This window comes from Ciconia boyciana, chromosome 10 (assembly GCF_034638445.1).
Source record: "Ciconia boyciana chromosome 10, ASM3463844v1, whole genome shotgun sequence".
Classification (NCBI taxonomy): domain Eukaryota; kingdom Metazoa; phylum Chordata; class Aves; order Ciconiiformes; family Ciconiidae; genus Ciconia; species Ciconia boyciana.
Genome location: NC_132943.1, coordinates 31,406,130 through 31,421,252, shown reverse-complemented (window position 1 = coordinate 31,421,252; position 15,123 = coordinate 31,406,130). Strand labels below are relative to the sequence as shown.

Below are 15,123 nucleotides of genomic sequence, written 5' to 3'. Positions count from 1 at the left end.
GCTTGGTGAGATGAAAATTATGTACTGGGGTAAGGCTTATGCTTGTTTCTGACTGGCCCCTGCACGTTGTTGGGCTGCATGAATCAGTGGGGTTTTAACTGCCTCAGGGTTTAAGCTGAAGTGAAACTTAGTTTATTTCAGCAAAACACTGATTGTTATATATGACTACTAGCCGTAAATTAGGGTGAAGATTTGAAAGAGTATGGTCTAGTGCTGTTGGGCACAATTTTTAGCTTGCGCTATCCAGGATTCTTAGGAGGGGAGTTTTGCATCATACAGAGCATTGAAATGCAGACAGTTTGCCAAAACATAACGGTCACTTTTTATCATGATGGATTGATATTTGTGTGATCCATCACGTTTTGAGTCTTCTGAGTTAGTATGGCTGCCACACTTGAAGTCACATTTGTGCCACAGATAGAAAATGTTTTGTCTGTTAGTAGAATATATAACATATTGTAATAGAATCATTAAGTTTCTGACTCGCAATTACTGTTGAGACTTAGTGCACTCTTGTTTTGTATGTTCAGGTAACAATTGAATTTTTATCAGTATGGAGTAAACACAACAATTTTGATCTTGTTTTGTGGGATCTTGTTTTCGTTTTTAAGTTTGGTAGACAGAGATCGTCATCATGTTATCTTGCTTCCTCTGTAGAGACTTCTGCCTGGGTAATCTCCAGTTAAATCATAGGTAGGTAAAGGCAGTCAGAAGAGTCTAAGCTGACTTCTGCCTTGAGTTCCCTGGGGAGAGGGATCCACACTTGGGAAGTAGAAAAGACTGGTAAAGTCTCCCTTGCTCATAATAAGGCTTGTTCAAACACAGTTTACACTACCATGATTTATACTATTCAGTGTGAATATTTTTCTTGTAATATGTTGAGGGTTGTGTTTATATGGCTGCACACTGTAATGCTTGGGTGCATGCAGTGGTACTCTGTCAGCAGAAGCCCAAAGGCAGGGTAGGCTTATCACTATAACCACAGCTGCCATTCAGCAAGGTTGTTGGATGTTTCTGCGTGATCTCCTGCGGTGTATTGTAAGATAGCAGTTTGAAAGTCTTGGGGGAGAGTGGGTGGTTTTTATACAACTTAGATATTCATCGCTCCTTGCTGTCCACACAGTACATCTCAGTGTAACTCTAGTAATAAAGAGCTGTGCCAGAAAGAAATCAGCCTAAAACAACAAACAAAAAAAATGTGGTTGGTTTCTGTTGAGGCTTACTGATGGCATACAGAAGCATATGCACATGTGCGTGCTCTCTACCTACAGAATTAAAGAAGGGTTGTGACTTGTGCAACCCTTGTTTAGACAGATTTAAGTGGAACTAGTGTAAAAAGAGTCTTTCTGTTGGGGAATTTGGTATCTTGGGAAGATCATGATCTTAAAGTGGGATTTGTAACATCCACAAAGTCTCTGGTATCCCGTCCCTCCTGACTGTCATTTTTTGTGCAGGAGCTGTGTATCCTGCCTTGTGCCAGTAGAGGCCACAGTCACTACAGCTGCTGAGTAGTCAGTAGCCTCAGCATTTTTGCTTCCTCAAGACCAGCCTTTCTGGGAGAGATGAATTTTTGGCAGGTTGCTGTACAAGGAATAGACTGGGTCACTGAGGCAGTTCTAGAGAAAGCCAGAGGGACAAAATCAGGGTGCAGGGGAGCTGAGGGAAATTGGAGAGACTGTAAGTTAACAAAAGGACAGGAACATTTTGGGGAAGAGTGACAGAGGAAGAAATAAGAAGTGAAACAGTAAAGACAAAGAGGAAGAACAGTGCCAAGAGGGCTGGGCCTTGAAACTGCTGCATGATGGGAGAAGTCTCTATCTGGAAAGAGCCAACCTGGGCTTGGTCTTGTCCGCAAATATTTTTCACACAGTGCTGATTGCAGCATGCTTCCTCTTTCAAACTGCAACTGGAATCTTGATTCAGTTAAGACACAGAGGAACTGATCCAGGGAGAGAGACGCTGAGGCATGGGATGACATGGAGACACAACCATTTTGGACCTGAAGATCAGATAGTGCTTGTGGTGTCCCTCTGTGCTGCTCCCAGCCTTTGGATAAAAGGACAACTCATGCCAGTGAAATAAGTCAGATGCGTTTTCTGAACTGTTACTAGAGTGTGCCTTTTGGAAGGAATTTGTATGCCTTGTTCTATCGAAGGGTATGTTATAATTTTGAGTTTATAAAGGTAGATAGGTTGAAATCAATGAATGATTGTTTCCATTGCAAAATTTTAACAAATTTCAGCTCTCCTAACTGTCTCTCTTCATAATGCTGACTTCACAAGCTTCAGAGAGTCTGGTAGCTGTGCTGATTGCTGATCATATATTTCCTGCTGCAAGGAAAATACTGGTGACCAGGAGATCATACTGGGAACGTTACCATTGAAGGCAGAGTTCTATACTTCAAAGAGGGTGAAAATGCCAAAAGTTAATTATTGCTTAAATTCTCTTGTAAATGGGGAAGGGTATTACATAAATAATTTCAAAGGAATGTTCAGCCTTTCAGTTCCATGTATTCACTGAGTACTGCTACTGAATTTGGTGCTGATAGTTGAATTTTTTTTTTAATTTAGGAAATAATCTTCCATGAAAGTGCATGTTAAAAATAGGCTAGGGTAAGTCAGAGAGGGACTTCGGAGAAAGGAGGTAAGTCATGGAGGATCTGGTGACAACAGCAGGACAGTGGGATGGAGATATTTTTAAATGGGAAGATAGAATTGATTCACCCTTCCCTCACTATCTTTTAATTAGGATTTATGTATGGGAGCAAATGTACTGAGCTGTACCGTATGCTAGAAAGTCCTGGCTGTGCTGCTTAGTGTGTCCCCTCAAAACAAAAACAAAACCTGGTTACTTTTGTGGCTTGTTTACTAATTTTTCTCACAAGCACTGTAATAATTTCCTGAACCTGGAACCGTGATAGGTGGAGTAGGGAATTGCTGCCTTATGACCGCAGCTTATTATTGTATTATACTTTTTGTAAGTCACGTGACAATATAGACCATCATACAAAAGGCAGTATTTTTCCTGAAACTTTAGAGACTATGGCTGTCTCACTTTTTTCAGAGTTGTTCCAGCAGTCCTCCAGCCTGTCTTCCCAGGTAAGTGATGTAAAATTATTATTATTATAAAACAGTTTGCTTGTTGTAGCAGTTGTTTCTTTACTTTAGTAAAGTGGGAGAAAAAGGCAGAAGCAATTAAACATTGTTTTATTGTGCTCCCTGTATTTACAGACAGGCTTAAATATAGCGTGTAGGTAGCACATCCGTTCTAATTGTAATAATTTCGTGGGTTCGAAACTTACACTCTTTGAGATATAAAAATTAAAATTCCCTTTACCAGAAAGATTTACTTTTATAAGCACATGCCTTGTATCTTAAACAAAAGGCACGATTTATGTGAGAAAGAAGATAACTTCATAACTAGCTACCAAGAAAGTATTCTTCTCTTTCCTGTGTGGATATAAAAATATACAGTCAGATCTGAGATCATTGAATCGTGAGGTTAAGCACATATGATTCATTCAGATATTAGTGGTTTTGTGGTGATATGGGCAGAATGGTATGGATTCTAGTCTGTTTAAAAGTTCAGTTTGAATGGGTTTAAAGAAAACAGTATTTGGGGGCAGAGCATGAATCATATATGTTGTGTCACAACACCTGTTTTGCTGTTTTTTCAGGTTTTTTGATAGATAAAGGTTTAAGATCCAGTTGTATGTTCACTCTTGCTAACTAACAGAATGTTGACCAAGACCATGTCACAGAAAGCTGCTTTGTTGTAGAGTGGTCCTTGGAGGAGAGGGGAGTACAATTGTCTGCTAATTTTTTTTTTTATATATATTTACGGTAGTACTGATTCAGTTAGTCAGCTGGGCTACCTTGGAGTTATTAGCCCTGGTATTGAAACATTTGCATTAGCAGTAACATTAAAATGGATTGACTAATATTCCGGTAGCGGAGGAGTAGGAAGTTTTGATTTGCTGTTGTCAACTTTTCTGTCTCCCAGTGAGTTCAATGGGACAAGAGACCTCTACTGAATGCATTTCTATAGAGTTTCTCTTCAGAGGTTCCTAGGTATCTTAGATCTAAGGCAGAGAGAATGAAGTGCCAAATGGTTCTCTTACCGGACAGGCAGTGGAGGAGGCAAGTCTTTTAAGTGTCAGGGTGAGATAGTTGGAAGGCTTGCAATTGGTATTTTCTAACTTTCTCTTGTGCTCAAAAGTTGGATCCATAAACCAAGTCTAAAGCTGATGGAGGAAGTGGTGGAGAAGGGAGGTGGTATTTGATGCTCAGTGAAACAGAACTAGTTTGGCAAGAAGTCTCCTGGCCTTGTTAAAAAAAACAAACAAACAAACATAAAAAACAAAAACAACAAAACCCCCAACCAAAACAGCAGCAGCCTGCCCAGATTGTACATCCGTACTTCCTGCTGTCTAGACACACCATAGGAAGCAAGAATGATCTGTGACTTTCTCTGTCAATTTCACTTAGTACAGTTTTTTTTATATTCCTTGTTAAGTCGAGAGAACCAAAAGAGCTAAGCATCAAAGCTGTGATAGTAAGACAGCCTCTCTCTACTGAAGTACTTGTGATTGCATGTGTTTATTTTGGGCTATTCTATATGATGTGATACCTTTTATAATCATGTTGTTGCACTACTGTTACTGACAAATGAAATCAACCTCTGTTTGTGTTTAGATTCAAATCCTGATGTGAAATGAGTACAGACTTCTGCAAACGCCTTTTTGACATTTCTGAAGCTTTGGTCACAGATGAACTGGAGGCTCTGAAGTTCCTCAGCCTGGAGCACATCCCCATGAGGAAGCTGGAAGCCATCCAGGAGCCCAAGGCCTTCTTCGAAGCACTGCAAGAGAAAGACATGATCGAGGAGGGGGACCTGTCCTTTCTGAAGGAGCTGTTCTACCGGATCAATCGGATCGACCTCCTGGCTGCCCACCTGGGCTCCAGCCGAGAGGAGATGGAGAGAGACCTTCAGATCCCAGGCAGGGCAAAGGTATCAGCCTACAGGTAAGCACAGAAGTAGTAAACATTTGCACGCAAAATGTACAACAGTCCTGTACTGTCTTGTTTTCTGTCTGCACTGTTGTCTTACGAATACCCAGCATAATTGTATTTATTACAGCATGACTACCTGCCATTGTGAGTTTTACATTTTGGAGTTCAAATGTGTAATTGTGATGTTTACTTCTCATAACTTTCTTAATCAGTCTTTCTCTATTCTTTATTGCCAGGCAACTACTATATGGAATTGCAGAGGACTTGACTCCAGAAGATGTCAAGAACGTGAAGTTCCTGCTCCAAAAACAAATACCAAAGAACAAGCTCCAGGATAATGCTGTATGCAAAGTGATCTTGATAAGCTTCTTGCAAGGCTAGTTCAGAGTCTGCTTGTTCTTGTAAGAAGGGAGGAAAGAGAAAGCTGTCTGCTCTCACTAAAATCTGTTGTTGAAAGAATTGTGATGTTAGCTGATAGCTGCTGTGTGAAAGAATGGACCCTTTTTTTTCTCATTGTATCTTTTCTCTGCCCTTTTTTGCTCTCCTGTTCCTATTTTCCCTCCACCACCTGTCTCGCTAACCTTTTCTTCTTGCAAAATCCATCATGCTCTCCCTTTCATCTTTGCTTGGCATTTGTAAGACACTTGTACCTATGCAATATCTAGGAAGAGTGATGTTTGCTGGAGAAAAAACAATGTTCTAGAGACAAAATCGAGTTCTAATGTGAGTTCAACCACAAATTTTTGTGTGTCATTAGGTACATTTTCTTCTTTATTGTAATTTGGGGTAACAGCATTTTGTTAACTCCCCCACAAAAGTATTAAGAGGTTTGATGAGCTAGTTTAATACTTGTAAATAATGAACAGTGTTATAAAAATGCTTGGTATTATTAAGAAGCTTCCTTAAAAGTCCTATTTTTGTTGTGGCACCTATAGGAAAATTAGCAGATTTACCTCCAACTCGGTGGACTGTTGAGCTTTAAAAAACAAAATTAGCCTTGAACACCTTTTCTGTAATAGAAAATGTAAAATAGCACAGCTAAATGACTTAACAGCACTTCATTTGAACACAGAGGCACAACAGGATGCCATCTTGTTATCCACATTAGTGCTTTGCACTGCTGAAACGAAGCAGGATAACCTAGCCATAGGCAATTTCTAATGATCCTTTCTTAACCTTAGTGATGTGTTTCTTCAGTTGCATTGCATCCTGACTCTTGCTTTAATGAGGTTTGGAGGAAAAAGAAATTCGTCTTTAGCTGGTCAGTCTCTGGGAATGAGGATGTTGTCTTCCACTCTGTCCAGAAGTGCCTGATACTGCAGTTATTGAAGGTCATTGTATGAGTTTGGGTTATGTGTTTTTGTTTTACCAGTCAATGTTGAAGGTCTTACTGGAAATGGAAAGAAATGGGATAATTAAAGAAGATGACCTGGCAATGCTGAAAGATATATTAAAGGGATTTAGAGCTGATGTAAAGAAAAAAATTGGTATCTATGAAGAAAAAAAAAAAGGTAAATTATTTAATCTGCTGTTTTAAGAGTAGAGCTGGGTTTTTTGTGATTTTTGTGGCTCCATCCTTGGCAGCTTAGGAGTCCAGAGGTAAGAGAGAGACCTTACAGTATCCTAGGGTAGGCAGAGCGGATCTTGGTACCTGTGGTTTCTGAAGTTTTCTGCTACTTCATTATCCCATCATACATTCTTGTATCTTTCCTTGAAATATGTTCTGTGCCTTGTAAATGGTCTGCTTCTCTCTCCTCTTTGCCTTAAATGCAATTTTTCTCTTCAGGAAACAGTGCAGTGCTGGTTTTGGACCAGGATAGCTTTTCAGTCACTGAAAGAGACTGGAAGTGACACAGTTGCTTTGGGGAAACTCGTATTGGGAGACTGTCAGCATTATTTTCTGTTAGCCAGGCTGTTTGCTCTTAGTCAAAGGAAAAGTCTCTGGAGACCAGGTACTTGGCTAAAGCATAACCATTAGCTTTCTGTACCAGATGTGAAATTTCAAGGACTTCAGTATATCTGGGCTGTTGCAGCTGAGGTGGTGACTTGTGACCCTGCGATACAGGATGTGTCAACCAACAACAACTGAGACCTATTAAATTATTCCCCAGAACCTCCTTTTGGATGACTCAGGATGTGTGTTTCCTTAGACACATCTATACAGCCCATGCAGTTCCCTCCAGATACTGACTAGTTTCCCCAACATGTCTTTGTGCTGCTGACCTGTGCTTGAGTATCTGAAAGAGCAGAAGAAATGGCCATGGGTGGCTAGTGTAAGCAAGCCCTGTGTCAGGGGAATGGCTTTTTAGTAGTATTGTTATTATTTTGTCCCCCTTGATAAGTAGAAAAAGTCTTATAGATCTTGTTGTTCTGACAATTAAATTCCATTTAAACACATCTGTGTAACTTGTAAAAGGGGTACTGCGATTTATTTCCTTGGGTAGAGTCATGAGTTTGACGATTTCTTCACTTATTTCAGGCAGTTGTATTCAAAGAAGTGTTTTGTTGCTTTGAGGAGATCTTCCATTATGCTGGTATCCTGCATCCTTGGTGTGTCCACCGAAACAGTAAAGTTCTCTGGAGAAGAGACAATGGCCTCAGAAATAAATGAACTAACTGTATTGTACCACTGTATAAAAATGGGCCTCCTCTTTCCCTTATGTATCCCATAGTGGAGATGCTAGTGAATGGCTTGCCTGGGGTGACTACTCACATTCAGCCTTTTATTATCTGGATCTTGCTACCAGTATAAGAGCAGAGAAGAAATGGAGCACAGCCCTGCATAGCTTCAATAACCAGCAGTCTGTGAAACTGGAACCCTGCTTGGCCCAGCTCTACAAAATGATGGTGTCTCAGTGATGTGGAAACCACCCTCCATCCCACTCCTTGCACTGTTTTTTTGAGTCTTGAAATATGCACAGTGGAAGATTTATCCTTTTAGTCCTAAAATGTTCTGTTTATCTTCTCCCTCTTAGAAAATGATTCTAAGGAAAAACTCCACTATCCAGTGTCTGTGTCTGTGCATCAAGCAGGACAAGGAGCAGAGGGGGAGACACCACACCTGGTGAGAAATACCTCAAGATTACCTTTAAAGTATTTATCCAAGTCCTGGGAGGGGGAGCATAAATTCTTAAGACTAAGCAGGTGGAAGAGCTGAAAGGGAGGGGTTCTGGCTTTATATGTAGGCCTTGGAACAATTCCTATTTTCAAAACAAGACCAAGCCTTGTTCCTTTGGAAGGACCTGGATGTTAGCAATCTTTTAGGCAAGGAATGAAGGAGTAGCTGTTGTGTGAAGAAAACCAATCTTAATGATAATGGAGACTGCAACATTAAAGTCCTGGCCAGGATACTCCTGGACAGATGGGAAGGGAACAACAGAATGTGCTACCTCACTAGAAACCCACAAGTACTCTCAGAGGGAATGGTAGGGTGCAGGAACTTTTTCCTCTGCACATGCAAATTTTTGTTTCTGGATACTCACTTTCTCCCATGCCAAAATCATACCCTAACGACAGAGGGAGAGGGGGAGGGATTCAGGGAGACAAGGCAGATTCCTCTCCCCTGTAGCTAGCTTGTATTCTTAGGCTTTTCCTTTCTTGTATCTTGGCCCTCATGATTTTTTTGTGCTTGGACGTGTAGGACCAACAATCTGTGTATAGCATATTTCTCTTTTGGATGCTTGGCACTGCTTTCTTATCTGCTTTCTTTGTTCCTACAGCTTGTGGAATCATATAAGATGAAAAATAACCCCCATGGTTACTGTGTCATTCTTAACAACTACATTTTTAAAAATCCATATGAAGCCAGAGAAGGAACAGTGAAAGATGGAGGTAAGTACTTTTTAAATCCAATTACTGGTTTGTTTTTTTCTCTGATAATTCTCTGAAGGAATTATCTAATCTTTCCTGTGAAGAAGAATCATGTCCACTGAGCTCCTTTGCCTCCAGAGTAACTGGAATGACAGTCACTGTAGAAATTGGAAATACGCCACTTTCAACAGTATAGCTGATGGCTTAAAGAAGGAACCGCTTTCTGTTCTAGGTAAAAAGCATCGTCTTAATTGGTCATATGTACCAAATAGTGAAGGAGAGATTACTATTCCACCTTTTCACTTTTTGATTATTTTTAATTCTTAGCTATCATGGAGTAATATTTTTAAGTCCTTAAATTCTATTTAATGCTCAAATAAATGCTTCTGCTTTATAATTTTCCTTAAAGCCTGTCTTCCTGCAAGAGTCACATTTAAGATAAACAAGAGTTTATCTTAAAAAAGTAAAATCTATTTCATGAAAGCACACATCACTGATATTTTAACTCCACTCAGCCTGTCTACAGGCTGCTTGCTTCCCAGCTACTTTCTCACTGCCCACACAACAATTAAGTCAACGTTTGCTGAGAAATCTGCATAGCATTTGTTAGCAGGTTACCCTGTCTTCCTTCTTGCCGCATTGATCATTCTCACAGAATGAGGGACCTACTTCATTTAAGAGTGGTAGAATTTGTCATTCTAAAGAGGTACCTCTTTAACTTGCTAAGTGTTGTTCTCACGCATCTGAGATTACTATGCAATGCACAGTTAAAGCTTGCTTTAATACGGTAAGCTTCACAAATTTGTACCGATTAATCAGATAATCTGAAACCTGTTTTTGTTTTAGATAGTGTGATGCTTAACCCAGTTGTGTTTAAAAAAATAAAATTAGGCATTTGTTTTTTTCTAATTAGATTTGGCAGGCTAAGAGTCAGTCAGGTGAGACTTACTTATTGGTGGGATCTGAACACTTCTGCTAGTATCTGTTCTACCACACAGACACTGATGTTTCAGCATCTTCCTTGTCACTGTTTACGTTTAATAAGTGCCTTCTGACTTTTTTCCCCAGAGGCTGTGAAGAGGGTCTTTAAGTGGCTTCAGTTTGAGACAGTGGAGCACATGGATCTAGAAGCGAAGCAAATGTATGCGAAAGTTAAAGAATACAGCAAAAAAGATCATAGTAACATGGACTGTTTTGTTTGCTTCATTTTTTCCCATGGTGAAAAAGACAAAATAAAAGGCATTGATCATGAGTTTGTAAATATTAAAGATTTACTCTCCTGCTTCAGTGGATCTAATTGTCCTTCTCTTGCTGGCAAACCCAAGCTGTTTTTCATCCAGGCTTGCCAAGGCTCTGTAGGTCATCCAGCTGTCACAGTAAAAGAAGACTTTGCTGGCCATCTTGAGAAGGATGCTACCCCTCTGACTTCCATTCCTGATCAGGCTGATATTCTGGTTGGCATGGCTACAGTGGAAGACTATGAGTGCTACCGCTGTAGAGAGACTGGCAGTGTTTACGTTCAATGCCTCTGTGACAAGATGGAGTTGCTTTGCCCACTGTAAGTACTATTTTTAATCCCTGTACATTTGGGGTATTGCAGACATACATACTTTAACCATGCTGTGCTGATACATCAGAGTTTTGTGTTTGTGCTATATGCTTTTCATCTGCAGGACAGTGCAGAACAGTAATTATTCTGGAATTGGTCATTGTCATTCTTCTACAGATGACCCAAAGTACAAGTGACTTCCCCTAGTTTGCCTGTGACAGAACCAGGGTTGTAATACTGGAAAATTACATACAAACAAGTGTGTGTGTATGTGTGTGCATGTTTTTTAAAATTTTTGACTGATAAATGATTTTTCTTCCAGTGACACCTGATGAGAGGCGAATTTGTTGAGTGATTCTTTAGTCATAATTTTCATTGTTGCCTCCCTCCCATCCCCATCAAAAACTTGATTTAGAAAATAGAATTTCTCTTCAGACATCACTTTCTCATGGTGTCCAGAAGAGGGCTTGGAGAATGCATAGGTTTGGTTCTGTTTCATCTTAGTGCGCTCTTCTATAACCAAAGTAGGGGACTGTGTTTGGTGGTAAAGCAGTGCTACATGGAGGTTGCTTTTATTCCCCCAAACACACTGAATTCTGTGGTTACACAATGGAATGTGCAATTTCAGTGACAGGCAGGGTGAGGGGAAGATACTAGCCTTCCCTGAGATACTACTTTATTGGAGCAAACATAGATCAGCTTCTTGGCCTAGCTGCAAGTACCATGTATTTCAGTGTAACTTTTCTTCATTTTTGTTCAAGCCACAAGGATCTCATAACCATCCTGACAGAAGTGAACAAGGAAGTGGGAGGAAGAGTATTAAATGGATGGAAGCAGATGCCAAAGATAACATCAACTCTACGGAAACAATTGATCTTCCAAATTCCACAATGTCCGTCAACTGAGCAGTAGAAAAATAAGAATACACTCAGTTAGGAATCACATCTGGAATGGGCTTCCACAGGGGAGAGAATTTGCAAGAGAAGTTATCTGGATCTGTGTAGTTAGCCCCAGTCCTTCAAGGGGCCATGGGACCTAAATTTTCCAATTATGTCCTGGTTTCGGCTGGGATAGAGTTAATTTTCTTCCTAGTAGCTGGTATAGTGCTGTGTGTTGGATTTTAGTATGAGAATGATACTGATAACACACTGATGTTTTGGCTGGTGCTAAGTGGTGTTTACACTGGTCAAGGACTTTTCAGCTTCCCATGCCCTGCCAGGTGCACAAGAACTGGCAGGGGGCACAGCTGGGACAGCTGACCCAAACTGGCCAAAGGGCTATTCCATACCATATGGCATCATGCTCAGTATAGAAACTGGGGGGAGTTGGCCAGGGGGTAGCAATCATTGCTCGGGGACTGGTTGGGCATCGGTTGGCGGGTGGTGAGTGGTTGTATCACTGTTTTTATTTTTCCCCAGGGTTTTGTTCCTCTCTTGTTCTCTTGTTGTTTTCCTTCTCATTACAATTTTTTCTTATTATTTTGTTGCAATTATTAAACTGTTCTTATCTCAACCCACAAGTTTTCTTACTTTTGCTCTTCCGATTCTCTCCCCCATCCCACTTGGGGGGGAGGGTGAGTGAACGGCTGTGTGGTGCCTAATTACTGACTGGGGCTAAACCACAACACCATGTTTAATCAGTCTCCTGGCACCTGGATCTGTAGCAGTCTGGTAAGGCTGTGGAAGAGTACAGATCTGGCTTTCTCTCCTGCAGAAGCAGTGGAGTCTGTTCAGTCTGGGCTTGAAGTGAGGAAGCACTTCGAAGTAGTATGATTTTTAAGAGTCATTGGAAATGCCAATGAAAGTCCCATTTCTGTCCGAGTTGTTATAAGTCCCTGGAATCTGACAAAAAGAACAGATAGATTCAGAATGCTAGATCCCTTCCCAGGGAGCATGTGTGAGATGATTGTAACTTATTTACCCAGAGGTGAATCATTGGCTGTCTCTGGAAGCTGTATAATTTTTCATGGGAAATAACATCCCTGTCCAGAAGGACCAAAAAAAGATGATTATGATAATACAAGTTTGGTTCTTTTCTTCCAAATATTTGGTTTGCTTTATGTTATTAATTTACTTGGCTAAACAGCACTGCTGTTTAGGTTTTTTAATAGTAAGGGTTCTAATTGTGGTTTTTCTCAGAGCTCTTAGGGGATAGTCTGTCTTGAATAGCTGTCGACCGCTGGAAGGAAGGTCCCACTCCCTTAGATCCACTACTCTGAGATGCCTTCTCCTCCTGGCAACTGACTCTAGCTCCTGTGGGCTCTTGTTTCTGTTGTAATAAATGCTCTTGGTTTTCACATCACCTTTGTTTGTGGTGTGTTTCTCTTTTGGATGAGCTGACTGAGGGACAGTCACCATGATGAACACTTTTACTTCAGCAGAAGTTATTTTGCTCTTGTTGAAGTATTCGATGGCAGCCACTCTGAGGGGTAGCATATTGATATCGCTTCATTAGCAACTGGAGAGATGGTAGGAAAGAGTAAGTTTAAGTTCAGGACTTTCATGATAATGGCAGCTGATGCCAGTGAGGCTGTTCTTACCTTGCGTCCTCAGCAATGTATAGGTCGTGTGTGGGAGCTATATGGGATTCTAACAGCTACATTCCTTTTGAGTTTGTAACAAGATAAAGGCTGGGTTTAAGACACTTTGTAACTTCTGCTTTTTTTAGTTTGTATTTTTTGGAAATCCATGTCTAGCCATAAAGCAGGGATTCTTTATTCAATCCTGCTTGTGTTCTTGAAGCAAAACTTTTTTTTTTCTAATTCCACACAATGTGTTGGCAGTTGCATTTTGCTCCCCTTACCCTTTTTCACCTTCCAAGAAAAAGGGAGAATGCCCATGCTTAGAATCACAGCTCTGTTCACACAGGTTTCCTAAATAATAAATAGACTTTACAAGCACTATGTGAATAAGAGTGCTGTTTGTGGCAAAAGTTACCAGAAGGTGTTACCAGGTATGATACAGTTCTGTGGCTGACATTTGGTTAACCATTTAGGAAATGTGGCAACAATTTATTTACATTTTTATTACGTTTTCATAAATGAGACCCTGATACAAAGTTAGTAATTAGATTTGTGAATGTTGTTTTGTGATAAGGAAATATAGCTTAAATGAAATAACTGCTTCCTCTGGGAGAAACTTGCTGGAAGGTGGCAGCTGCTCCAGTAGTGAAGTTGTGAATATACAGCATTTCTGGTTTTTCATATTTCTCTGTATCAGACTTCAATACTCTCAGACCAAGTTCTTTCAGATATTCCACATGAGGAGGAATTGGATATGAAATTTACTTTTTTAGTATATTTGGTGCTACATGGGATTTTGATTTAGTAGAGTGATACAGCAACATACTGAAATCACAACACAAGCATAATTTAGCAATTGCAATATACAGTTGAATCACAATACAAACATGATTCTCATTACCTGTCTCTGCATGCTCACCATCATGACATTGGGCATCCCCCGTCACGATGGAACATGTGGGTTGAAGTCAGCTCAGGCCCGTTGCTCTTTTCAAAGTTTAAATGTTTTATCGGTTGTCCAGTTTTTATACTTTTATGTTGGGCTGGGCCATGTATTTGCACCCCCCATGCTCGTCTGGCTAGCTCAAGAAGACATTATTCTTTGCTCATTGTCTTGGGGAACCTGATGATTCACAGGTGCAGCTGTCTTCCCTAAAACTAAGCTTACCCTCCCATCTCCTTGAATTTGAGGTAAATTGAGCTTTCTTTACGATATATTCTTCCCTGAGATCATTGGTTTTTTGCCCTTCTCTGAGCTGTCCTCCACTGGAGGGGGGTGCGCTGGTCAATCACACCCTGTCATTAAATTGGCATGGTATTTTGTTCTACCTGTTAAAATCAGGCCACCTCCATAGCTAACCTTATTGCCTGCTGATGAAGACCTACTAGAAGGGAGAGAAAACCCTGTCAAAATCCTCTAAAGGACTGCACGAAGTAGCCATCCTGTGAATTTATATGTGGCTCATGCAGTCCTCAAGGAAGGAGAAAACACACTTTCAGTTTTATGGTTCTGAGCAATGTATGCTCACACATGCCTGCGGCAGGGTGGCTGATATGTTACTGCAAGTATTTGTGGCCCTCCCACAGAACTGAATGGTAAGAAGGAAGTCGGATCTGCAGTTTTCTGTCACTGTTTTTCCTCCATAGCACAGCTTGGAGAATGGTGAGGGGCAATCGCCTTTCCTCTCTGAAGGCCTTCTGCTATAGTTACTTTGCCCGTCCTCCCTTTTCTTCAGGTCCTGGCTGGGAGGCCAAATGCTATAGCAAAACAATCCTGGCACTCAATTCTGTGTTTTGTTTTAAGCCAGCAGAAGCGCTGCCACCAGAAAGTGGAGTCAGAAGGTTGGTAGGAAAGCAAAGTTGGTGAGTTGAAGTCCTACAGGCTTAAGCTGAAAGCCGGCAAGATCAGAGTGATGCTCTTTGAAAAGGGAAGTGCATAGAGGAGTTGGGGAGGACTGTTAGCTGCAGAGGCGGAAATAATGTTATTCAGTGGCATGAATCCCTGCCCAGTCATTTGCATCTTGCTACCTATTCGTTCAGTGTAACATCAGTTTCCCAGAGGGCTGTTTACGCACACCTTCCGTGGGAAGTTTGTCATTCTCTCCACCGTAATGGTTTTAGGGTGACTTGTTGATGTGCTGCTCTTGGGATGTGTTAGTGGTACCTGTGAGGAGCCTGCCCGTGTTCAGATTGCTGCCAGCTTCTCCCATTGCACAGGCTGCTGTAAGTAT

General features: G+C 40.8%; 1 protein-coding gene across 3 annotated transcripts; it reads left to right on the top strand.

Annotated features, from left to right (window-relative positions):
- The first annotated feature begins 156 nt into the window (after window positions 1-156).
- Window positions 157-12,650, top strand: LOC140657626 (caspase-8-like). 3 transcript variants are annotated; one of them, XM_072874947.1, is made up of 9 exons: window positions 157-2,156; window positions 3,078-3,098; window positions 4,695-5,024; window positions 5,249-5,354; window positions 6,385-6,523; window positions 7,988-8,076; window positions 8,732-8,843; window positions 9,891-10,380; window positions 11,133-12,650. In XM_072874947.1, the coding sequence occupies exons 3-9, from the start codon at window positions 4,714-4,716 to the stop codon at window positions 11,281-11,283; spliced, it is 1,398 nt and encodes a 465-aa protein (XP_072731048.1). In that variant the 5' UTR covers window positions 157-2,156; window positions 3,078-3,098; window positions 4,695-4,713; the 3' UTR covers window positions 11,284-12,650. The 3 variants fall into 3 exon arrangements, with proteins under 3 accessions (XP_072731048.1, XP_072731047.1, XP_072731046.1); XM_072874946.1 differs by having other exon boundaries at window positions 3,064-3,098; XM_072874945.1 differs by lacking the exon at window positions 3,078-3,098.
- The last annotated feature ends 2,473 nt before the right edge of the window (window positions 12,651-15,123 follow it).